The sequence below is a fragment of the Saccostrea echinata genome, unplaced genomic scaffold (genome assembly GCF_033153115.1).
Source record: "Saccostrea echinata isolate AGI-Se365-2 ecotype Australia unplaced genomic scaffold, CSIRO_AGI_Sech_v1 ptg000019l, whole genome shotgun sequence".
Taxonomy (NCBI): Eukaryota; Metazoa; Mollusca; class Bivalvia; order Ostreida; family Ostreidae; genus Saccostrea; species Saccostrea echinata.
In genome coordinates, this window is record NW_026889768.1 from 258,613 (window position 1) to 284,643 (window position 26,031).

The 26,031-nt window shown below is 34.2% G+C and overlaps 2 protein-coding genes across 2 annotated transcripts in view; one reads left to right on the forward strand and one right to left on the reverse strand.

The window, feature by feature from the left end:
* The window catches only part of LOC133189645 (uncharacterized), a 62,186-nt gene extending 36,551 nt beyond the window's left edge, over nucleotides 1-25,635 (forward strand). Inside the window, exons 29-52 of the mRNA XM_061325047.1 lie at nucleotides 145-362; nucleotides 544-649; nucleotides 770-886; nucleotides 1,359-1,494; nucleotides 1,572-1,752; nucleotides 2,831-3,285; nucleotides 3,441-3,652; nucleotides 3,911-4,140; nucleotides 4,322-4,475; nucleotides 4,602-4,780; nucleotides 5,120-5,266; nucleotides 8,449-8,620; nucleotides 8,807-8,936; nucleotides 9,351-9,472; nucleotides 9,560-9,699; nucleotides 9,998-10,145; nucleotides 16,332-16,538; nucleotides 16,875-17,096; nucleotides 17,889-18,674; nucleotides 19,616-19,834; nucleotides 20,121-20,216; nucleotides 20,446-20,777; nucleotides 24,038-24,245; nucleotides 25,226-25,635. Coding sequence (XP_061181031.1) covers nucleotides 145-362; nucleotides 544-649; nucleotides 770-886; nucleotides 1,359-1,494; nucleotides 1,572-1,752; nucleotides 2,831-3,285; nucleotides 3,441-3,652; nucleotides 3,911-4,140; nucleotides 4,322-4,475; nucleotides 4,602-4,780; nucleotides 5,120-5,266; nucleotides 8,449-8,620; nucleotides 8,807-8,936; nucleotides 9,351-9,472; nucleotides 9,560-9,699; nucleotides 9,998-10,145; nucleotides 16,332-16,538; nucleotides 16,875-17,096; nucleotides 17,889-18,674; nucleotides 19,616-19,834; nucleotides 20,121-20,216; nucleotides 20,446-20,777; nucleotides 24,038-24,245; nucleotides 25,226-25,515 — 5,207 coding nt within the window. The 3' untranslated portion in view covers nucleotides 25,516-25,635. The remainder of the gene's footprint in view (nucleotides 1-144; nucleotides 363-543; nucleotides 650-769; nucleotides 887-1,358; nucleotides 1,495-1,571; nucleotides 1,753-2,830; nucleotides 3,286-3,440; nucleotides 3,653-3,910; nucleotides 4,141-4,321; nucleotides 4,476-4,601; nucleotides 4,781-5,119; nucleotides 5,267-8,448; nucleotides 8,621-8,806; nucleotides 8,937-9,350; nucleotides 9,473-9,559; nucleotides 9,700-9,997; nucleotides 10,146-16,331; nucleotides 16,539-16,874; nucleotides 17,097-17,888; nucleotides 18,675-19,615; nucleotides 19,835-20,120; nucleotides 20,217-20,445; nucleotides 20,778-24,037; nucleotides 24,246-25,225) is intronic.
* On the reverse strand, nucleotides 14,194-15,464 carry LOC133189796 (uncharacterized). Its single transcript, XM_061325195.1, has 2 exons — nucleotides 15,297-15,464; nucleotides 14,194-14,892 (listed from the first exon to the last, which is right to left on the reverse strand). Exons 1-2 carry the CDS (start codon nucleotides 15,462-15,464, stop codon nucleotides 14,194-14,196), a joined length of 867 nt encoding a protein of 288 aa, XP_061181179.1.
* Nucleotides 25,636-26,031: the final 396 nt, after the last annotated feature.

A 26,031-nucleotide genomic window follows, 5' to 3' on the forward strand; every position in this document is an offset into this window, starting at 1 on the left:
AAATCCAAGAGAGAATTTAAAGAGAAAAGAGAATGACAGTGGCTACCGGTGTCACACCAAAAAAAGGAAAAGAGGTAAAGAGTGGTACATGAATTAGATTTAAACAAAAATGTTACTGAAACAGAACATATCTGTTAATTTTAGGGAGAGAATTTGTCAACTTTAAATTCAACCCTGGTGAATTGGTACATGGTCAGAGATACATAATTTGTATACACACAGTGTATACAGAGATAAAATTTGAGGAATGGACCCAAGTCCTGCCAGAGTTAAACACCTGTAGTGATGGTGTAGTGGTGGATCTTACTCCTCCAACACCTGGTAAGGTGTGGATAGGAAATATCCCAGGGATGCGGTACCAGGTTAGTTTTAAATTTCAAGTAGGCAAATAAAGATCATTTTAATCTATAGTATATTATAAACATTTGTAATGGATATCATTGATGATGGATTGAAATTCTTTAAATGAGACTTACAAGTAATTTCTTGATTCCATGTGCAGTTGTGTGTTAGCATATGCTTAGAGTACTCTTTGTGTTTTAGACTTCTACCACAGATATGTACATCAACTGGCAGACATTTGAAGACGTAGAGGAAATAAGTGCAATATCACACTCAACAGGCATTCAAGATTACCAACTCGGCATAGGTACCAATTATATTTCATGATGATTCTACACTGATGAAAAGTTAATTTTCTATACATAAACTCGTTGTACAGTCAATTAGTTTTAGGCATTTACATATTTATAATAATTATTGTTTACAGGTACCACAATAGGAGGGAATGATGTGGTGGCTTTCCACAGTGTTGGGGTGGTGAATCATGCAGTTCTACATGGCCTCTACTTACAGTCTGGCCATACCTATTATGCCACTGTCAAAGGTACATGCATGCAATACCTTTAATATATAAATAGGAATTCAATAAATATTTATTAAAGAGCTTGTTTGCAGTACATGTAATTCTTTAGGTACTAATGGGGCAAAACAAAAATATATGTTTGGTTTTCATAATATACTTTAGAAGTTAGAGTAAGCTTACATCTAGTTAGTTAAATTTTGTGGTCACTTAAAAAAGAAATTAGAAACACAAACACACACAAAGATTTCTTTCTAGATTTGTCAAATTTTATCAATAAAAAATCCTAGTGGTTGCAACACAAGAAATCAAACCTTTTTAGGTCATCTGCATCACTCTTTTGTCTTAGTGTACATGTACATGTATGTTGTGGAAAGACTCTTTTTACACTTCAGGAACATTGACATCTAGAATATTTTTGAAGTACACTAGGTTTAACATATAAACAATTTGCCTTAAGAATGCAGCTTAATTGCAAATTAAAGATCATTTGCAGCCATGGACTACGCAGGAAGAGTGACAACAGTGACCTCTGACCCTGTCGTCGTAGATACTTCCACTCCACAAAAATCTGATGCTGCCATCACAATAACTGGAAGGCACTTTGTTTCCAATTCTGAAATAGAAGCTTGGTAAGGAAAACATTGAAGAATTTTTTTATCGTTAATAATAGAATTACAAGAGAAGTGATAAATGATTTGTGTTGTAGCTGGAAGAAGGTCTTTGTTGATCCTGAGAGCACAATAGATCATTATATGTGGGCAATAGGTTCTGAGCCAGGGTATGATGATGTCATGGATTTCACCAGAGAAGAATCAGAGTGCGGAGAAAACAGTCCACTAAATCCACTGGATCTGAAAGAGGGCCATGCTTACTACATCACCGTCAAGGTATCAGTTTCTTTTTATCATTAAACAATAGAAATGTTTTTTGCCAATTTATTTTTATGCAATGAAGAAGTAGTTTTAATTAAGGAATGTTTTTAAGTTTTGTGTGAGTTATTGGTGTGTAAATTTACATGTTCAAAAGCACCAAAAATATACTCAATATTTGAATTTCTTGCTGCCCTATATCGTCATATTTTTATTAACGTCTCTGTAGTTCATTGTGATGTCACTTTTATGCTAGTTTCTCCGTGTATATTTCTATGCATGAGTATACACGAAAATGACATTCAAATCAATTTCACAGTTAGCTTAGTAGAAAAACATAGCAAATGTCAATATTTAACAAATGTCCCTCATTTTTGAACGAAGACATGTCTTCTGCATAAGTGCTTCATGAAAATATGTCTGTTTTAGAATTCTTAAATTTTTATATCATTCATGAACATTTCAAAATGAAAGACCTTACTTACATGTATATTTGCTTTCTAGATAATAAACTTGATCATTCAAATGCACAAAAAAATTGAAGAGAAAGGATTATTTTTTCCCCATATTACCTTGGAATATTTTGAAAATTTGCTTCTAAGTTAAAGTAATTAATGTGACATCTTTGTTATTTTCCATTTAGAGGGAGGATAAGTTGAGTGATGTTATGTCATGATTTTAAGAATTTATTTAACAAAAAGGATTGTACTTGATCCTTCTTTGTAATATATTTAAGGGAGGAGAAGAGTTCAAATACATGTACAAAATATTTACAGTAAAATACTATAGCAAACATGCTTAATATAATAAAATGATGCTTACAGCCAAATTATTTTCATAATTTATTCATAAAAATACAGTCTGAACTTAACGGATATACCAAATCAGCTCATAACAAAGCAAAATTGTCCGTCCCTGGCACTTCGTTATAAGCGTTTTTACTGTACATTAGTAATGTCTCTCCTTTAAGATTCCTTTTTAACAATTTAATTAAGAAAAGTTCATACTCTCATGAACTACCACCTATGAAGAAGAATACACATTGACAATATTAAAAAGATGTGTCTTGAAATATCATATAAGACTTTTTTTGCAGGCAATCAACAAGGCAGGCCTAATGTCATCAGCTACATCCTGGGCCTATAGTGTTGACCTTTCACCTCCTGTGGCTGGCCACATTTATGATGGAGTCCCAGGGTCTAATCATTCCGACATTGACTTCCAGACAGACATGTCATCTTTAAATGTTTACTGGGAGGGATTCCACGATCCTCATTCAGCCATTAAGGAGTATTACGTCAGTGTAGGAACCTGTCCTGCTTGTAGTGACGTCATTGGCAGACAAGCTTTAGGGATTGTGAATTCCTTCAAACTGGATCATGTCCACTTTGGAGCTGGTTTGATCTATTATACATCTCTGACAGCTTGTAATACTGCAGAACTCTGTACCACTGTGATGACCGATGGAGTGATGATGGACAATAGCCCTCCCAGTATGGGGCTAGTGATGGACGGAACAAGAGATCAGGACACCGAGTATCAGTCCATCAGGTAATGGTCAACATTCATTTTTTTCACTTGATAAGGCCTGAAATGTTTTTCTTTTTGTACTACTGTAGATGTGTGGAATAAAACGGTTTCAACTTTACATTCATTATTTCTCAACATAATCATATAAATCATATAACAACGAGAATGTTTTGCAGAACTTACATAGGAGCTAAATGGCATGGCTTTGTTGACCCCCAGTCTGGACTTGACCATTATGTGTGGTGGGCAGGGACCACCCCTGGAGGAAATGATATCCTCCCAGAAAAAGACGTCCACTTGGCTACAACTGGGGTAGTTTTTAATTTGTCACCAGAACTCCCTATTGGCAAGCGTGTTTATGTTACAGTCAGAGCATATAACAAAGCTGGTAAGTCTTAATTTGTTCAAATCTACCAGAATAGTTTTACTGTTTAAAATGTGAAAGTGAATTGTGCAACTGTAGAAAATATGTAAGTAACAAAAAGCTTTTTTTCAGAAGAGATTGTACAGTGTATAAATATTGGGATGAATTTATTTCTTGTGCTTACATTTACAACATATTGTGAGATGTTTTCAAACACAGAAAATTAAAAGATAAGTGTTATTCAGTATTTTTGAATCAAAATACATTGTAATTCTTCATCAGGTTTATTTACTGACTCAACATCAAATGGTTTCTTGGTGGACACCACAGCTCCAGTCATTTCCATGGGTCCAAGGTTTGCCTCAGACTTTAGCCTCGTGTCAGATACACAGTTCTACAGGACACTGATGAAGGTGGAGTGGTCAGTGAATGACCCAGAATCCCACATAGAGAGACAATATCTCTCTGTAAAATCTCACATTGGGGGAGAGTTTGATCTGGCATCCACTAAGGTGAATTTAAAAGTTATTGTTGTCAATATTATTCACTCATTTTTAGGTTCAAAGCTGGATTGTCATATACAAACAGCTTCTGGTGTTTGTAGGAAAGATATAAAATTAAATGAAGAGATTGAGTAATATGCTGGAATAATGTAATGGATTTGATGATTTGATGCTCATTTTTTTTATGCAGGTGAATGGAATAGCAAGAGACTTTATCCTAACTGGTATGAAGTTACATGATGGTGTGACTTATTATGTAACTCTGATATCCTGTAATGGAGCTCAGATCTGCAGCTCTGCTACCACTAGTGGTTTGATGGTGGACACCACCCCTCCATCCAGAGGTAGGATGTCTGTAATATGTAAATTTTTTGATATCATTTTCACTTGACTCATGTGAAACTCTGTTAAAAAATTTGAATTGTAATGATCATGTATGAAAGAGAAATTCATTGTCCTGGATTTAACAGGAATGTTTGCTGTTGAAACTGACCATGCTGCCAACTTGACCAGACACAGTGATGGCTGGATGACATGGGAGAAGACAGCAGTCAATCTGGCCTGGCTAGGCTTTGCTGACCTTCACTCCAAGATTTCCTATTACTACATCAATGTAGGATCAGTCTTCATGGGCAATGATATGAATGAGGTAGGAATTTTCTGTTCAAATCCATGATATATTATCAAGTATACAATGTATTGTGTTTCTGGAAGGGGTTTTGAATTTTTTTAATGCAACAGAAATAATTTATAAACAGTGTCAGGAGAAAATGGATTGACAGTTACACACATGCATAATTTTAATATTAAATGATTTTAAAAGAATATTTTTTCCAATTGTTTAAGACATTTAGTATATGTACAAGTATTCATAAGTAATCAAGAAGCAGTCCATTTATTAAAATGATTCAGCTATTCCAACCATATTCCCTTGATAATTGTGCTTTTACATTTGAAGCAATCCTTAAGAGAAAAGCTTGTTTTGCAGGAGCCAGGTCAGCCAGTAAGAGTTGAATATGTGAATTCAGGGGAGGATAAGTATGATGAGGGAATCGTACAGACTTCTAAAGTAAAAACCAGTAGTTATGATGCCAGTCAGAAATACTTTTATATCAGCATGTGGGCAGTAAATAAGGTTAGTTTAATTTAAAGTGGTCAGCTACAGATCTGCAGCTCACTGGTCTAACAAAGATTGGGATGGATGACCAGAAAGCTACTGTTCTGTGCATTCAAAGTGTACATTTTTAATGTCCACACAAAAATTGTGCATGGTTCTCAGGGTATATCTCCATGTTTTTAAACTACCATTAGGGCAGGCCTGCTCTAGGAATAGTTTTACTCAAAATGTGGAAATATTTGCATGGGTTAAATTTTTGCTAATTTTGAATCTCAAGAAATTTATCACCATGCTGTTTCAAAGTGATATACCTTATTACAGATTTTATGTGTGTTTGGCAATATAAAGTCTTTAAATTCTGCAAAATTAATCCCCATGGAAATAGCAAAATTTTACCTTGTGAAAAAGAAATCCACTTTTATAGTGCATTTTTATACCCCACGCAACAAGTTGCGTGAGGTATAATGTTTTTGACCTGTCCGTCAGTCAGTCTGTCAGTCCTGTTTTTTTTGTCAGTGCAACTCCTCATAAACCGCTGCACAGAATTTCGTCAAACTTTGCAAATATTTAGCACACAATGTGTAGATGTGCATATTACCAGGAAATTCCGATTCCTTTATTTTTTCTGGGAATCTCGGCACTTTTCAACTTAGATTTTTGGCCATATCTTGAATATAGAGATGAACAGATTGTCAGCGCAACTCCTCATAAACCGCTGCACAGAATTTCGTCAAACTTTGCAGATATTTAGCACACAATGTGCAGATATGCATATTACCGGGAATTCCTATTCCTTTATTTTTTCTGGGAATTTCAGCACTTTTCAACTTAGATTTTTGGCCATATCTTGAATGTAGAGATGAACAGTTTGTCAGCGCAACTCCTCTTAAACCGCTGCACAGAATTTCGTCAAACTTTGCAGATGTTTAGCAAACTTTGCAGATATTTAGGACACAATGTGTAAATGTGCATATTACCAGGAAATTCCGATTCCTTTATTTTTCTGGGAATTTCGGCACTTTCCAACTTAGATTTTTGGCCGTATCTTGAATATAGAGATGAACAGTTTGTCAGCGCAACTCCTCTTAAACCGCTGCACAGAATGTCATCAAACTTTGCAGATATTTAGCACACAATGTGAAGATGTGCATATTACCAGGAAATTCCAATTCCTTTATTTTTCTGGGAATTTCAGCACTTTTCAACTTAGGTTTTTGGCCATATCTTGAATATAGAGATGAACAGTTTGTCAGCGCAACGCCTCTAAAACCGCTGCACAGAATTTCGTCAAACTTTGCAGATATTTAACTCCTCTTAAACCACTGCACAGAATTTCGTCAAACTTTGCAGATATTTAGCAAACTTTGCAAATATTTAGGACACAATGGGAAGATGTGCATATTACCAGGAAATTCCGATTCCATTATTTTTCTGGGAATTTCGGCACTTTTCAACTTAGGTTTTTGGCCATATCTTGAATAATATTATAGAGATGAACAGTTTGTTAGTGCAACGCCTCTAAAACTGCTGCACAGAATTTGGTTAAACTTTGCAGATATTTAGTACACAGTGTGTAGATGTGCATATTACCAGGAAATTCCGATTCCATTATTTTTGCCTTAAGAGTTTTGCCTAATATTGAAGGAACTTATCAGCTAGGTACAGTAGTATGAAAATCCACTGGAATCAGCTTTTGTAATGAAATTTTTTGTGAAATATTTTATGACCTTAAAAGACTCCTATTGATTTTGAGATCAAAATATTAATGATTTAACACACACACACACAAACAATCTTGGATAGTTCTCACCCCCCCCCCCCCCCCCCATTGGTGCTTTGCCCTAAATAATTTCATATGTACAGTATATAAACAAATTCATAGGACTACATCATAATTTTGTTTCCATCAATTATTTAAATGTGTAAATTGTCATGTGTTGGACATGGACTTGCACTCATTTACAAATCAAAATCACTGAGGAATTTAAATAACAGTTTGTCAGCATAACTCCTGCACTGAATGTCCTGAAACTTTGTAGGTATTTCAGACATAATGTATAGATTTGTATATTACCAAGAAATTTTGATTCCATTATTTATCTAGAAGCTTCAGCCCAATTAAATTTGTAACATACAAAGATTTGAATGTCCTTGTATGCAAGAAGTTTTGATGATTTTTTGCAAGTTGTGTCCCGTTTTGAATTATACTTGTGTTTTTAAAATGCACTGTGCCATTCATTACGTGTTGCATTGTCGAGTTTTGGGGGAGCGTGGGGTATGTGAGCTTGCTCTCTTTTTCTTTCATTTATCTTTTGAAATATTTTTAAACAAAGCATCTTTTAGCAAAGTTTAGATTTAGAGCAGCTTTGCCCTGGTGAGAATGGCAAAAACCATCTTACAAACTGAATATCTTTCTGTTATATTACATTAGGATTTACTGAGGAACTGGTAAGGAAAAAACAGACAGATAATCTCAGTCAGTGAGAGCATTACGTAGTAAAGAGAAAGACGTAATAAATAATTTACTGCATTTAACTTCAATTCAGTGAAAGATTACATTTATTGATGAAAATATGTGTAATACACTACTAAATAGAAGTGTAAACCACAAGAAAAACATTCAACTAAAATGTATTGAGGACAGTAGCCAGTCTGTGTTTCTTGTTGAGGATACCAAGTAAAAAAATAGAAAAGAAAAAAACAATATACTATGAATGAGAACTATTATTTGATCAAGTTTACAGTTCGAAAACAGCTGCATGAATTGGTAGGTATAAAAATTGCAGGGGTTGAAATTTTCCTGGAAATCCCACTAGCCCAGGGCTACTGATCAGTAAAAAATTACTGGCCCAAACCTCAAACTAATAGCCCACCAATTTTTAAATGCAAAATGAAAACATATATAACAAGTTACTAAAGTTTCAAATGCTTTGGTGACTGAACAAATTAAAGTAGTTCTCAGTCAAAAGAAACCAGTCTACATAGAAAAGCAAAAGTAAAGAGAGGAGAATTTTTTTCCATTCTGCTAGTGCGACAGACTATTGTTACATTTAAATTAACTAGCCAGAGTTTTAAAGTGACTAGCTTCGGGCGTCAGGCTACCGTATATTTCAACCCCTGAATTGTGTGATATTTTTTGCCTGAAACTGAAAAAAGGAATATAAAGGCTTTATTAAATATTTTAATTTGATAATTTTCAGGTAGGGTTGAGCAGTTCAATCATACACTCCCAGTTTGAGAAGATCCCAGGGGGTGACCTATATTTGATTCGACGGTGTGAGGCTGTGACTTGTGAGGGGCACTGTGTTTGTGCCCCCCAAGACAAAGTCTGTCACCCTCCCCAAACAGCTTGCCAGGATATATCATCAAATAGTAAGAAATCACTCAAATAGCTTTTGAAATTAGATTAAATCATATTCTTCAACAATAAAATTCTATCTGAAGTCATAAATACTTGTGTAGCCTTTTTCCTGTTCATTGTTTGAGACAACTCTTTTATTTATAGCACATACATGTACTTTTGTCTTTCATTCATTACTGATACATTGTTTGTTTCAGATCAAAACAACATACTACAAGTATATGATGTAGCTGGGAGTGGCACAAGTGATGTAGATTACACCCCGTCTAATGTAGTGTTACAGGGGCAGTGGGCTGTTGTCAACAACTTTGGAAATCCCCCAAAGTGGTAAGCAGCTAATTATAGACAAATTCTAGGTCAAGTAAAACTCAGACCAGTAGACTCAAAGAAGGATACCAAGTTACATAATAAAGCAGGAAGAATTATCTTTAACCAACTACAGTTGAACTTCGATATCCCGAACACCAATATCTCGAATAACATGGGTATGTCAAAGTGATTTGGAAGTCCAACCACTTATTCTTTAAGCATTTTACCCTCGATATCTCTATCCGATATTTCGAAGTTTTTTTCTCGGTCCCATCGAGTTCAAGATAACAAGGTTTGACTGTATGTAACGTAGATTGTGTTACAAAAATAAAGGAAAATTTAAACAGATACAAATGTGGTGATAAAAGTATATATCTGTGAGTGATACAAAGTGCCTTTTTAAGAATATCATCCTGATTTTTTTTCACTTAGGTATCAGTGGAGTGTGGGGTATACCGAGAAATCCTCCCCAGAAGGAATATTTAATCAGGCAACAGAGAGAATATGGCATGATGCTGGACGAAATATGAAACAAATCTTTCAAACTAAAAATGGTACATATTCCTAAATTACAAAAAAAAAATCCTCTCTCTACAGTGATTGAAGTGACTTTGGACATTAAACAATTAATTTTTTTACAGGTATTTTCCTTAAGGAAACGGTCAAGTACTCATTCTTCCTAAAAGTGTGGTACGATGAAAACACTTATGCCGTGTTTAAATCTGACGGAGTTACCATTGCTACACGTAAACCTGCAGTGACAAATATAAGGGGCAGTGCAGTAAGTCTTACAACAATTTCACTGTTCATGGAACAATTAAGTTTCCCAATTTAAACTGCCCTTGTCAGGTATTGTCTGCATTGGTAATCAATTATGAATTATGAATTCATGAAATAAGATGGTAGAAATGTGAAAAAAATGTAGAAATATCTTTGTCAGATCCCTGTTGGAAAAAAAACTTGCATGGGGATAATCATAGAAACTTCATTCCTTGAAAAGTTGATGAATGGCTATGCATAATCTTTAATATTTTTAAAGGTTTGGGAAAAAATGTAATCTGCATAATTTACTTTTGCAGGTGAGAGAGAAAATGTTGGGAAGCAATTTTGTAGATCAAGATTTCATGAAGGGAGGGTTTCCTTTCACAGTTGAGTGGAATAATAAATTCCTGGATGCTGAGAATGCTATCAAGACATTCCATTTGTATATCAGTACATATCCAGGAGGTATGTATTTGAAATTCATTCCACTCTGCACATTTTCTTTCATAAGAAAAAAGGTGAAACTGAACAAGTTAACAAGGATTTAAAAATGGGTTTAAACCACTTGTTATGTACAAAAAAAAAAGAAAACTTTCAAGTGAAATTCTTGGTTAGTATTCAAGTACAGGACAGAACCCCTGATATGTTTTTTTTCTCTCTCTCTTTTATTAAAACATGGTACATAAATAATTCAGTGTACAGAAAATCATAATACATACATTGCATAGAAATTTATAAATCAAAATCACAAATAATTGCTTACTTCTAGATACAGATTATCATTAATTACATGTGCTTTCCTTACAATCACGTTTTGTAAACAAAGACAATTTTTTTTATCTTATTTCGAAAAACTTCTATATACATGTTTTCTTTTTGAAATCTACATTTCATTTTATATTTATAAATGGTAAAACAAATGAATGACAATAGATTATTCAATCTAATTGTTTTTAAATTGATTTCCAAAAACAAACTAATTTTTTTCCAAATATTTTCACAAAGTTTACACCTGTGCAGGAGTTGTTCAGTGTCTTCAACAACCATACAATATTCACAAAAAGGTTCTACATCTTTGTTCCATTTACTTACATTTAAATTATTGTTCAATATGCAATTCAATAATTTATAATTGAATTCAGCAACATTTTTTCATACATATACTTAATTTTAGCTAGATATACATTTTTCCAGACATATTTGTAACTAAGATCAAAAGTCTTTTGCCACATATTTTCATAAACTGATCGTTGAAACTTTATGTTTACCAATTGAAAATTGAATAATAAAAATCACATTTAAGGTTTGCTACAGTTCTTACACTATTATCTCTAAATAAAAATGACACTTCGTTTTTAATATTAATCAATTTTGCATATGTACAATCAAAATTGTTTTTGTATTCTCTGAGTGCCTTCTTTATCATGATATATTCACAGAGTATATTGTTTTTCTTTTCCAGTATATTATAAAAGTGTTCAATACTAAGGAAGTTTCCATCATTATCAAAAAGATCTTTGATATATAGAATATCACTTTTTATCCAGTTTTCAAAACAAAGAGGTTTAGAATCATACTGAAACAGATTATTGTTCCAAATGAATTCCGATAAAAATTGGTCTCTCTTTAAAGCACAAATTTGTTTAACTTTTTTACATTTATTGAAAGCAGAAAGGACTTCACCATAAAAAAGTGGTATTCTTAGCATCTTAAAAAAAGCAGTATTTTCAAAGTTACATACACTTGTTTTAACAATATCATTAACTGATAGGTTTCTAAGATTAAGAATATTATTCAACATTTTATATATTATACTTCTTTTATCTAGTATTCGTTTTATCCAAGAAGCCTTCGCTGCAGTAAATTTACTCTCTATATCAACAATACCTATTCCACCTTGGTTAACTTTACCAATTAGCGTATTTCTCTTTATCCTATCTTTTTTCTTCCATAAGAAATTAAATACAAGTTTTGATACATTTTTAAAGAATTCATTTTTTGGATTTGACAAAATAAAAGCATTATATACCAATTTAGATAATGCTAGTGTATTTATTATAGTGCATTTTCGGAAGATCGTTAAGTTTCACCTTCTCCAAACACTCAGTATTCTTTCAAGTTTCTCTAATTTATTTGTCCAATTCATATCATAACAGATATCCTTATCATGACCGAGATATACACCTAATGATTTTACATGACTTTTAGCAATTCTAACACCACAAATATATTTTTCATTTAAATACATTTCAATAAATTTTCCTGTCAATAAACATTCTGTTTTGTCCATATTCAATTTCGTGCCTGCGACTTTGCTAAATTCACGTATTGTTTCTAAAGCTTTTTTCAATGAATAAGTGTCTTTCAATAAATTAGTGCAATCATCGGCATGCTGTACGATTTTTAAATTTCCATTATCACCTGGCAATAAACCGATGATTTCTTCATTATTTTTAAGCTGAACTGCTAGTATTTCTAGCACGAAAATAAATAAAAGTGCTGACACAGGACAGCCTTGTCTAATCCCTCTTTGCATTTCACATGATTTTGACATCCAGCCATTATTTTTAACTTTAAAAGTTGGTTTAGAATATAATGTTTTTATCATTTTGATAAAATTTTCACCAAAATTAAATTTTTCTAGAGTTTTGTACATGAAGTTATATTCAAAAGAATCGAAAGCTTTTTCAAAATCGAGAAAGAGCAAAATACCATCAATATCATTATTGTTACAATATTCAAATATGTCTAATATTATTCTCGCGTTCTCCCCAATGTATCTACCTTTGATATAAGCACTTTGTTCACTACTAATTATTCTACTAGCAACTTTTTGCAAACGATTAGCTAGAACATGAGCAAAAATTTTGTAATCAACGTTTGTAAGACTAATTGGTCTATAAGTTCTTAAGATTTTCTTTCTCTCCTTTTTTATATATCAGGGATATCACAGCATTTCTTTGCGAAAAAGGCAAAATACCATCATCAATACTTTTAAGTAAAGAGGAAAAGAATGTTTTCTTTATATCATGCCAAAAAACCTTATAGAATTCTGCTGTTAAGCCATCTTGACCAGGGGATTTGTTATTTTTCATTTTAAGAACAGCTTCTTCACATTCTAATTTTGTAGGCAACATGTCACATAACTCTTTCTCGGCCTTTGTAACCTTTTCGCAGTTAACATTTTTTAAATAGTTTTCTATTTCATTATCAGAAATCTTCTTACTACAATGTAGTATATAATGAACTATAAAAAGTAAACAAACATTTCATAATATTATCATTGTCACTGATAACAGACTCATTATCATCCTTGATTTTGGTTATTGCATTATTTATTTGCTGCTTTTCTTCAAGACCTAAAAAATAAGAGTTACTTTTCTCACCCTTTTCTATCCACAAAGCTCTAGATCGTACATAAGCTCCATTACACTTCTGAGCATAATAATTATCTCTTTCTTCTTCAAGTTGTCATTTGTACCTCATATTTATTTCAGTATAATGTTTTAAATCTAGTAGTTTTAATTGAGTTTCTATAAATTTGATATGCTTTTTTTGATTATTAGCTTTATTTTTTGAAAAAGACATACTGAAGTCTTTAATGGATATTTTCATTCGTTCCCATCTTACTTTTGGATCATTTAACTGTTTTAATTCTTCTTTTTCGTCACTTATATGTTTTCTTAATTTTTCACAAAATTTTTCTTCAGTTAATAATGAGTTATTTAACTTCCAGTAACCACTACCTCGTAAATTTTCAGAAGTACTGAGATCAAAACCTAAGCCCAAATGATCGCTCATACGTATCCCTTCAACACTAGGTGCTCTACGCACAGTAATATTACAAAGCGGGAAAAACATATTATCATTAATAAAAACATAATCTATTCTGCTTTTGGGAATGTCCTCTCCATCACACCACGTTAAACCATTTATACTTGTTTTTCTGCTGGAAATCCAGCAGTCATTTAGATCAAAATATTTCAAAAATTTTCTTAAATTCTTAACACTTTTATCATTTTTACAGTCTAATTGACAATTAAAGTCACCACAAACAACGAGCCCTTCTATATTCATAGCATATTGACTTACCCAAGATAATAATCTTTTAAAAAATGCAATTCTAGAGTGTTCAGCGTTAGGTGCATAAACATTCACAATTGTAGTAATTTTTTCATTATATTTCAAGTTAACCAATAATCTTCTTCCATCAAGAGACTGATGATAATTTAATATTTCAACGGAAAGGTTTTGCTTGAAAAATAGTGAAACGCCCCTACTATATACGGAGTCAGAAAAGCAATGAAGTTTGTTCCAAACCATCGGGAATTGTATATAAATTCATGTTCTTTAACAAAATGTGTTTCTTGTAAAAGGACTATATCAAAATTGGAATCTTTCAACCACTCAAAAAGCATTACTCTCTTTTTATAAGTATTTAGGCCTCTCACATTTAAGGAGAGGAATGATAAAGAGTTTTTATTCATTTGGTCGGGGAGATTGTTAACTCACATCATTTTGTAGCAGATTCTTTTTCATTTTTCTTTTTATTTTTTTTCATATCTCGGATAAATGTATCAAGTTTCTTTTGACTGTCCTCGGTTTGAGAGCCTTTCCTAGGCACGGAGGCGCTCCTGAGTTTTCTAGTATATTTGGCAGCAATTTTTTGGACGATGACTCCAAGTTTGTTTTCACCTGGCCATTTTGATGGTTCTGTTTGAGTTGTGCCGATGGTATCCAAGCCTGTACCCCAGTACACGTCAACAGTGGACTCGGCAAAAATCGTATTAGCATTAGAGGCTTCAAGTTTTTCTCGCATTAAAGTTACTTGTTCAGCTTTTGCAGACACGATTTCTTCCATTATTTCCAGTTTTTGCTCGCTCCAACCCTCCGGGTCCTTTATGGAATTTCCTATCTTTTTAGCATCGAGTGCTGTGGGAGCGTTTCTTACCTTCTCAGCTGCAACTAAATTACCTGCACGTAGCGCTTTCATCAACTGATAAGCATGCTCAGCTGACTGGTGGTGCTCGCCAAAGACTTTAATGTCGCAAGGGAAAAAGTTTGAAATGGGATTTTCTTTTCCTTGGAATGCAACAACATTTTCAGTCTCTTTGTAATGTTGGCAGTCCGGAGATCCTGGTTCATGACCAGGTTCGCGACATACTCTGCAGGCCTTTTCACTGTTGCATTGCTGAGCTCTGTGCCCAAATTCCTAACAATTATAGCACTGAAGCTTTGGGGAGTTGGTAACTTGACCATAATGGAAGAGACGGCATTTTAGACCAGCACATGTAACGTTCCTCGGGAGAGATTTGTTAATCAGTGGTGCGATGTATAGAAATCTATTGCCGTTGAGTACACTGGTCATTCGATGGGTAACAGGATTTCTGATGTTCTCGTATTTGAGATCGCTTTTGATAGTAACGTCAAAGTTATTCAGCATCTCAAAAACCGCACTGTCGTCTACAGGTAGGGGTAGACCATTGATAGTGACCTTGAGTACTTGGTCTTTGGGATTTTTTGCGCCTGTTGAATATGGGTTAGAGTCATAAACTTGAACGGAAATGTTTCTAACCTCAAACCCCTCAACTAGAAGTTTCGAACGGCTCTCCATACACTTGAGATAAACTCTCTTTCCAATTGAATGCAATATATCTTGTCCCCAATTTTTTCACGAATAGCTTCATACAGTTCATAATCTATAATCCTTTCACTCTGTTCTGATTGTAGTTCCTTGTTCTTAATATAAAGAGGTTTAAACATTGGTTTTTCCTGTTCACTCATAGTGTAAATATAGCTACAGAGTACTACTCACCGATAGGCGTAATCCGACGAATATCCAAAAATAAACACAAAGAGTATTTCAAACACACCGCAAGTCTCATATATACATACGTAGATAAGGTGTGATTAAAAAGGTTCAAAAACACCAAATCCAAATTACAGTAGATAGATATAATCCACTATAATATTGTCAGAAGAACGGAGCAAGTTGTAAACACGTCCATTCACCTTGCTTGCAGGTGACTTCAAACCCCTGATATGTTGATGTCCTTCCTTTGGTCCCCACAATATTTACTATATTAATGATTTACAAGATGTTAGAAATGTAAAACTTGGTAATCTCAATCCCCACCTCCCTTCCCTGCCCCATCTTGATGTATAATCACAGTCCCAAGAGCATTATATACATATTTATACCATATTTGTCTACATAAGGTTAATTCTCTGCTCTTCTTAAGATTTGTCACTTAATACACACAAAGATGACATTATGTACATCATTATTGTCAGAAATTAAAACCTTTCAACCTGCAAGTTTTACTGCACATCATTCAACTCAATAATTATGTAAACAATTTAACATTTTCTTTTTATTCTCGTTGTACAATTTGTATTTAACAACAAGAACCCTTGCTAGAAATACATGCTGGACTTTGTAGTTTAAAAAAATGTACATGATTACTGAATTCATCCACTCAATAATCTAATATTGTTTTGAAATCGAATTAACTCTGATGAATTGACACTTAGGATATCTTGACATACATGTAGTGGTATGACAGTAGTCCTGCCAATGTCGAGATATCAAAGTTTATTTACTTGTCTATATGCTAGTTACACAGCATGTTTTGGTATTGTTTTTATCAGGACATGACATTTTGGATACCAGTGAGGATTTACAAGGTACACAAACATCGTATAATGTGATGAGGTCATCTGTTCTCCTGCCAGGAATTACCTATTACAGTAATGTCCAGGCGTACGGATACTCGGACATCCATCACACAGAGTCTTCTGATGGATTCAAACCAGACAAGACAAAACCTATCACAGGGATTGTGTTTGATGGAATAGGTAACAAATTCTTGTACAAGATCATATATAATTTTAATTATCTGCAGCATATCTGTTACTCAAACAGACATCCTTTGAATGGATTCCAGTGTATTTAGGATAGATTTAATGATTTCAGAATAAAGCAGAGCAGTGTGTATGATTGTAAAAGACTAAAGCCTTGATTTTTGAGACTGTCCCTGAGTCCCTGTTTTGCTCATCATCCAAGGATGATTGAATTAACTTTTTTTTTCTTTCACCTTGAACAAATCTTGTTCACATATAATTTATGTTGTTCCAAGGGATGAAGCTCACATTTAAGATTTTTTTTTAAAGTGTAAAATAATTTGATTTTAGGTTTACATGACCTGGAGTTCCAGAATAAGTCAGATTTAGTAGCAGCTCACTGGCATGGATTCTCAGACATTGGGTCAGGTGTACAGCTTTATTACTGGTGTGTTGGTTCCACCCCTGATGTTGTCAATAAACATAAAGATGTGGAGTGTGGATACCAAAGCTGGGAGGCTGTAGGATTACATACCTCTGTGTCTAGGACTTTAGGAATACCACTCAATCACAGTAAGTAAGGATCATGAAAGGAAATGATCAATACTAATCATATTATGGAGTAAAGATTATTGAAGCAGTGTCTGACATGTTTTGTTTTAGCGAGACTGGCTTACTTAACTATAGTGTATGGATAAATTAATAGTTAATATTCAAGTCTTTGTATCACATGTAGATTGTTAAACTACTGCATTTAGAATGCCTTAAACTTCTGCTTCATAATTGATATGGATGAATGAATTCACCTTTGGTTTATTTCTTTTTAATTTGAAGCAGTTTATGATTTGGAAATTGTCATGATTAATTCTATTTGATTATCAAATTCATATGATTGATTGCCATTGATTTCCTCTGCACTTGTGTGCATGGTTTGTTTTTATTATGCTTCCAAACTTCTGAAAATCAAGTTCTGCTGTAGAACTCCTTGGCCAATTTCAATCACACTTGCCAGAAAGAATACTTAAGTAAGAATGTAAGCATTCTCATAAAGTGTAGATCAAAATTAGTCTAAATATAGGACAAGAAATATACCACAAATGGATTATGTAGGTGTTTGGGGGCTACAAGAAACTAAATTAAATCAGAAAAAATGTATTACTTTTTGACAAGTAGATAGATTCTTATATAAGTATTCTGATGTAATAGATAGATTCAAATCTTCTTCAGATACATGTGTATTATAAAGTCTACTGGAAAAAACAGATGTATACGAACTATATTTCTAATAGAGAGATTGAGATTGTGACTTAGGTAACTTTTCAGGCATATGGACCTCTTGTTCACTGAAAATGTCTTTCATTTCAGGCAAGACTTACTACAATAAAGTATACGCAGTAGATAATGTGGGATATAAATCTTCTGTGGTGGTCTCTGATGGTGTCACTATAGATCTCACCCCTCCAGAGCCTCAGTATCTCTTCCACACTGGCAGCAACATTCTAACTAATCCATCCTTTGAAATGTCACCTAATGTGTTACAGTCAGAGGACGTTAATACAACTGACATTTGCAATGTCACTGTGGACTACCAGCCCAGCAGCTGGAATTTGTCATCCCCAGGATGTGCAGCAGTGGTGTCCTCCAACAAGAATCTGGCCAGAGATGGCAGATCTTTTCTCTTTGTCAGAGGGAGTGTGACCCAAAGACTAAATGAGTTGGTCGTAGGTGGACTATATAGGGTAAATTTTTACTCCAGTCATCTGTCTATTAGCAGCTCTACCCAGTCAAACAAAGAGGGATATATACAAATGGGAGACAAGAGACATGTATTCCTCATCTACACCAAGCCCTACAGAGGAGATGGCAATGAGAAACTCTCAGCTAGGGAGGAAGTTTCCTGGCACAAGCACACCTTTTATTTTATAGCAATGGGAAAATCTGCTGATCTTCAAGTGGGCAGCGTGGATGAGAAGACTGGAATTTTTGTGGATCACATGACAGTAGAGCATGTGGAAAGGGACTCAAAGAACGGAACAAGTGGCTTACATGTACAGGCCCATGTAGTTTATCTACATGAGTGGGGCTCTGTCCATGGATCCTGGAGTTTTGTGGAGGATGTCAGCTCCATAACAGAATATCAGTGGGCTATAGGTAAATAGTTTTTGTTAGCTCACCTGAGCTGAAGGCTCAAGTGAGCTTTTCTGATCGAAATTTGTCCATTGTCTGTCATCGTTGTTGGCGTTGGCATCGTTGTCGTCATAAACTTTTCACATTTTCATCTTCTTCTCAAGAAACAGTGGGCCAATTTCAACCAAACTTGTCACAAAGTATCCTTGGGTAAAGGGGATTCAAGTTTGTTCAAATGAAGGGCCACTCCCATTTCCAAGGGGAGATAATTATGAATTCGTGAAAAATTAATGGCATCATTTAAAAATCTTCTTCTCAAGAACCACTGTGCTTGAAAACATGAAACTTATATGGAAGCATCCTCAGGTAGTGTAGATTCAAGTTTGTTCAAATCATGACCCCCAGGGGTAGGGTGCAGCCACAATGGGCAGTCAAAGTTTTACATAGGAGTATATTGGGAAAATCTTTAAAAATCTTCTCAAGAATAGCAAAGCCATGATAGATCATATTTATATGGAAGCATCCTGAGGAAGTGTAGATTCAACTTTGTTCAAATCATGACCCCCAGGGGTAGGGTGGGGCCACAATGGGCGATCAAGGTTTTACATAGGAATACATAGGAAAAATCTTTAAAAATATTCTTCTCAAGAACAGCAAAGCCATGATTGGTCATATTTATAGGGAAGCATCCTTAGGTGATGTAGATTCAAATTTGTTCAAAATAAGACTCCCAGGAGAATACAGGGGCATATTTGTCATATCAATTCATAAGCCATTTCCTAGCCAGAGCGCTCAGGTGAGCGATGTGGCCCCTGGGCCTATTGTTGTGTTTTAATGTCCATTTACAATTTAATACCTTTTTTGTTCATGACAAGTTGTATTTTTATAAAAATTTTCACATACTCCAAAAGTGCAAGGAAGTTCTGTTTTTGAATTCCTTTTAAGATTTAAATTTTATATTCTAGGCTACACAAGAGGAGGGACACAGTTACAGAACTTCCAGAGTGTGGGACTGTCTAACTTTGCTTTTAACTCCCAAGTGACTCTGACTCATGATTCCTATATTTACATCACTGCCATAGCCCAGAATTCAGCTGGTTTACAGGATGTTTCTTATTCAGATAAAATTCTGGTAGACCTTACCCCTCCCAGAATAGAAGAAGTCCTAGATGGTGATTTGTTAGGTATATAGTTTTAACACTGATGAAAAGCAGTTATCTTTTCAAATTATGGAACATTTTGTATTTTGAGTGAGATATAAAAGTGGTATTAAGCTGTACATTTACCTGAACATGCCAAAAATAATAATGAACTGTATTGTTTCTTTGTTATACATAACCATGGTTGTTAAGCTGAATAGATTTTAGTTTTGCAGTTTTTTTTTGTGCAAGGATGTCCTGTTACCCAAGCAATTGGCATTATTAGAATGATTAGAGAAGTTTACACTAGTCTTGATTCCCTATGTTGCAGGAGAAGATCTTGATGCTTGGAAGGAGAACACTGTGTATGTCAACTGGAAAGTGACAGATGATGAATCTGGTCTGGAATACTGTGAATGGGCTATAGGTAATGATTAGTTACAGGGAAAGGAAAGAAAGGAAACCCAAATGTGGGCAACAATTTTCACTAAGAAAGGAGTTATACATGTATATTGAGATTATGTAGGTTTGGATATAGATATTTTAGTTATTGAAATGTTCAGATAAACAAAAGCAGATCTGAAACAGAAATAAGCAAAAGATTTTGAACATGAAAAGAGTTTAATTTAAAATACTGCTTGTTGTTTCTCTCATAGGTTATCAACCAAAAGGCATTGAAGTACAAAGTTTTGAGAAAATCAAGATTGATGACAGAAAAGCTTACAAAGATTTTGATCCAAGCCTACTTCAGGGGAAGACTGTATACTCTACAATACAGTGCCAGAACAAAGCAGGCTTACTGTTCAGTTTATCATCAAACGGAGTGACCATATTTGACCAGCCACCATCAATGGCTTCCGCTGTAATACAGACACGACCATTGTCAGTGACAGAGTACCCAGCTATGGATTATTATCAGAGCATAGACAACAGTCTGAGAATTGTATGGAGTGGAGTGGTAGACAAGATTGGAGTACAGCAGTACAAGGTTTGTAAGAGTTCAGAACTAACTGAACAATAAGTCTGACCATTTTGATCACTTAGGACTCTTGTATAAAATAGTTTATTACAGTAAAAGGAGCAGGACTGTACGAAGCATGAAATTTAAGTTTGGGAGGCACAACCCAACAGAAATTCTTGACAAGCAAAAAAGAAAAAGAAAGAAAAGGTCATCAGTCATTTTTGAGGGGGCACAAGGGCAATTTTCTAATGCATTGTATTTTACTTGCAAAACTATTGAGGGGGCACAACTGTAAATTACCCTTGTTTTCTATAGTAAAGTATATACTGGCAAAACTATTGGGGGAGGGTGCTCAGCTCCCCTACAGGCCAAAGGAGGGTCCAGAGTTGTAATCCATTTCTAGTTTCTGCATTTTTTTTCCAATGGCATCCTCTGAAAAACCAGGTTGATTACGCTTTGTTCCTTTCTCCATCATCACTTGTGGGTCCATTCACACCTGTTCACTTGTTCTCATGAATAGTTAATGAGACAGTTTGATTGGTTGCACTGGAAAGACTGGGAAAACCAAAAAATATTTGTGAAATCAGTAAGTTCCTTTCAAAGCTTTTTCTTTCATATTTGAACAGGGTTGAGCTTTTTGGCACACATGTTTCAGGCAAATTCTTTGAAGTTTGGAATGCACATAATTAAAACACATCCCTGTAATATTCCAGACTTGTGTTTGAGGACAGGGATCTATTTTATGGTCAGTCATGTATTTTTTGCATAGAAAATGTAATTTCATTGGGCACAGCCATATTGTTTTTTATGCCCCGGGATCGAAAGATCCCGGGGGTATATTGTTTTTGTCCTGTCTGTCTGTTTGTCTTTGTGTGTCTGTTTGTTGTCAACTTTAACCTTGCCCATAACTTTTGATTGGTTGGAGCTATGACTTTCATATTTCACATGTGTATTCCTTGTGACAAGACCTTTCTTTGGGTACCATCATATTTGACCTTTTGACCTTGGAGTTCGACCCTCTTTTGCAAAATTTTATGAGACTTTAACCTTGGCCATAACTTCTGAACAGTTGGTGTTTGGGGTTTCAAACTTCACATGTGTATTCTTTGTGACAAGGCCTTCCTTTGAATACCAACAACTTTGACATTTTGACCTTGACCTTTGAGTTTGACCTACTTTTGAAAAAACTTGAACCTTGGCCATAACTTTTGAACAGTTGGTGCTTGGGGTTTCAAACTTCACTAGTGTATTCCTTGTGACAAGACCTTCCTCTGGATATCAACCTCTTTGACCCTTTGACCTTGACCTAGGAGTTTGACCTACTTTTGAAAAACTTTAACCTTGGCCATAACTTTTGAATGGTTGATGCTAGGGCTTTCATACTTCATATACAGTGGCTGCAACATTATTGTTGACAAACCAGTCGTGTAGAATCGTTTGTGTAACGTGCATGATCATTCGTGTAAGATGCGAGATTGTGCATGTATTAGACTCAATCGTTTGCGTTTTTAATCGTGCGTGATCCTGCATTAAGAAACATGTAAATTTCGTTTTGTAAGTTTTTATCGAAATGTTATTTGTTATAGAAGCATTTCGCTTGTCTTTTTTTTAATCCAAATAAAATAAATGAAGCGCTATTTACATAATTGAAAGCAGAATGAACTAATTATCGCTTGGAAATAAGCAATGTAGTAAGTCGAACAATATTGTGTTCTCATCAAATAGCGTGATTTTTTTGTGATAAACCGTACTTAGATGTTTAAGGATTTTTTCTCTGATATTAATTATGTTTACTGCAAATTATGGTTATGATATTTTTAAAATCAATAGATCAAAAATAGATATTTTTACAATAAATAAACAATTCTAAATGCTTACATAAATATTTAGTCAGTGAATGTACATGTACATGACATGATTGTTGGGGTTTCGTTTATCAGTGTTTCTCTCTGGAGCTTACTTTTATTTATTTTTATTTTATAATTTCTACAAAAAAATGATTTGTAAAATAATTTTGATTTTAGAGATTCACAGATGGAAACATGGATATAACTTATAATTTAATTCATTTTCATGCCATTTTTTTTTCAAACTTATCCCTTTCTGCATATTTTGAAATCCAATTCAATCAAAATTCACAGTCCACCTACATGTACATCTTCTGATAGAAGGGGGGAAAAAATCAGTTTTATTACGTGAATAATTATTTGTAATCTAAAATAAGTCTTACATGTATTTAGTTCCAGAAATATCCATTTCTATTTTTTATTTTTTTTCATTTTTCAAAGTCGATGAAATAATATCATTCAATAACTATTTGAAATTTAAAATAAGTATTAAGCCTTATTTTATTTTGAAAATATCCATTCCTAAAGAATTTGAACTATTTTGCGTGAAGAATTGTTTTTGTGTTAGCTATCGTGTAAGATCATGTAACATGTAGAATCTTGTGCGTGAAGGATCTTTCGTGTAACAGATTTTATCATGCATTAATCGTGCGGAATCGTTCATGTAACGTGATCGTTCGTGTAAGTTGTCAACAACAACATTGCAGCCACTGTATGTAATCCTGGTGACATCACCTTCCTTTGGATACCAACCACTTTGACCCTTTGACCTTGACATAGGAGTTTGACCTACTTTTGAAAAACTTTAACCTTGGCCATAACTTTTGAATGGTTGGTGCTAGGGCTTTCATACTTCACATATGTAATCCTTGTGACAAGACCTTCCTTTGGATACCAACCACTTTGACCTTGACCTTGACTTTTTACTTACTTTTAAAAAACTTTAACCTTGGACATAACTTTTGAACAGTTGCAGCTAGGGCTTTCAAATTTCACAGGTATATTCCTCGAGACAAGACTTTTCTTTGGGTACCAACTTTTTTATCTTTTGACCTGGATTTTGACTTGCATTTGAGAAACTTTAACCTTTGCCATAAGCTGCCATACGGGGGCATCAGTGTTTCACAAACACATCTTGTTGATAGCTAGTTAATGTTAAAGAATAGGTGGCCCTTTCCCTCTTTGATTAATTTGATTGGACAGTAAATTCAAACATTCGTGAGAACAAGCAAAGTGGTATGCATGAACCCATGGTTGATAAGGAGAGGAATGAAGCTTAAGCAACTGTGGATTTCTGATGATACTCCTCTGGTTACTTTTGCTGACCCAAAATGTTATCACCAAAAAGCAAAGACCTTTAAGGAAGGGGGAATGTGATGGTTTATGTTAGGGTATATAGTAGCTAAAACTGACTAAAATGTTTTAAATTTTTCTTTGTAGATATCCGTGAATAGCAACAAGTATAATTTGGATGGTGAGGGACTTTCGTTTTCTGATGCTCAAGACGTGCTCTTTGCCAGTGTAAGAAATGTTGACCTTGGTCAAGGACAAACAAATGTTACGCTACAGGCTATAAATAAACTTCTGGAGCGCAGCATCCCTCTTCATTATAATCTGACTGTGGTTACAGACAAGCCCATGAAAGATGGTGAGTGCAAGTTTAAAAATGAAAAACAGTATCTCCTGTAACAGTATATATTTTGGCTTTACAACCCTCACCATCCATTACCCCCTAAAAAAAAAAGTCTAATTCTTACTGTGATTTATTTTAATGTTCCCTCCATCTTGAGTGTGGATGAGAACATACATATGTTTGCTTTATAATGTGAAAGTTCCTTTTTATTCACGAAAGTTTCGCATTATAACACGATTTTTTTTTTCTACAATAATGAGCTCAAGAATACATACATGTATGTTTACACAAGTTCACAGAAGAGAATAATAAGGCAGCATAGATTGAGGGAGAGTACTCACATGCATCAGTAGTCCTCCATTTTAGCATTTTATTAAAGACAACATCTTGATTTTTCTCTAGAATCTGAGATAAAAGTATGCTTCAGGTTGTTGAAAGACAGATGTTGTTTTCACAAATCCATCTATTCAGGCCAACAATAAAAATTGATTTGTTTGATGTACTCCCTCTGACCCATCAAAATCATCCCAACTTGATCCTCTTTTTTTCAGACATATAATTTAATTTTTTGTTTTGTTTACAGGGAAATGCAGATTGTATATTTTTTAAATAAGTTTTATCATTTTTCAAAGATTCTTTTTAATGTTAAGGCTTTTATTGCAATAAAAGCTGTCCTTTTACTTACATTTTATATTTTATGAAAACATCAATAATTTTTTCCAAGTATGTGGTTATAATGACAATTAGCGTTGTTGTAGGTACTTTAAAAAAACTACCTACCAATGCACCTTGAAAAATGGGGGATGGCGTACAGCAGACAAAATTTTTTTAAATCATGGCCTCAGGGACAAAATGTTAAATACTGGTATTTATTTACCTGATTTACATGCAGACATTTCTTTTTTTCTCTTTATATGAATGTGTGTACCTTGAAGAAAAAAATTAAATGTTTGCAACTAGTAGAATTATTTTAAAAATATCCCCTTTCTTTGTAGCTTCTAAACAACTCTCTTTAACGTGGCATGATGGAAACAAAGAATTTGTTGTATCATGGGATGGAATTTTTACCTCCAGTCATCCACTGAGGTTTGAAGTATCAGCTGGAACTGCATTGGGTGGGGGTAACATCATCCAATGGCAAGAGACCCGTGCCACTAGTATAACATTTGGACTACCAGAATCGGTGACTGGTACTTCACGACTCAAGGTCTACATGATTGTTCGTGCCATAACAGCTGGTGGAGATTACAGTGATATACTTGGAACTATCACCTTACCTGCCTAATCAAAGGGGAGATTCAAATTCAACACTTTCTATAAAATTTTTTGAAAAATTTATATAGAATACATGCATATTTTGTGTATAATAGACCATGCATTTACACAAAGGTAATTTTTACATTTGGTAAAAAAAATTAGAGTTAAGTGGCTTTTTTTTTCTTCTTGATGAACCAGAACAAGAGATATGTTTTAACTCAGTTCAAATTAATTAGTACTTGTTATAATTATCAACACAAGGAATATACATGTAAGATGTCACATTTATTCACTGGTGTTACCATTGCTGCTTAGTTTCAAGTCCAGATGCTGCTTCTCTCTTTTTTACATGTAACTTGAGAACAAACCAGTAGAGCTACAGAGACTTTGGTTTATTTTATATTTTTTTCATCTTTTAGCTCCACTGGTTGAAGAAAAGTAGAGCTTATGTTTTGATTATGTAACTTCTGCCATCTTTCTCACTGTCCATAAACAAATTTTCAAAATACTATTCCTCCTACAGTTTTGGTCCAATTTCAGTAAA

Excerpts from the sequence above, each read along its gene's own strand:
- LOC133189796 (XM_061325195.1), bottom strand. The coding sequence starts at position 15,464 with ATGAGTGAACAGGAAAAACCAATGTTTAAACCTCTTTATATTAAGAAC. Across the intron at positions 14,893-15,296 it reads AAAGAGAGTTTATCTCAAGT|GAATTTGGGCACAGAGCTCA; the intron begins GTATGGAGAGCC and ends TATAATTGTTAG.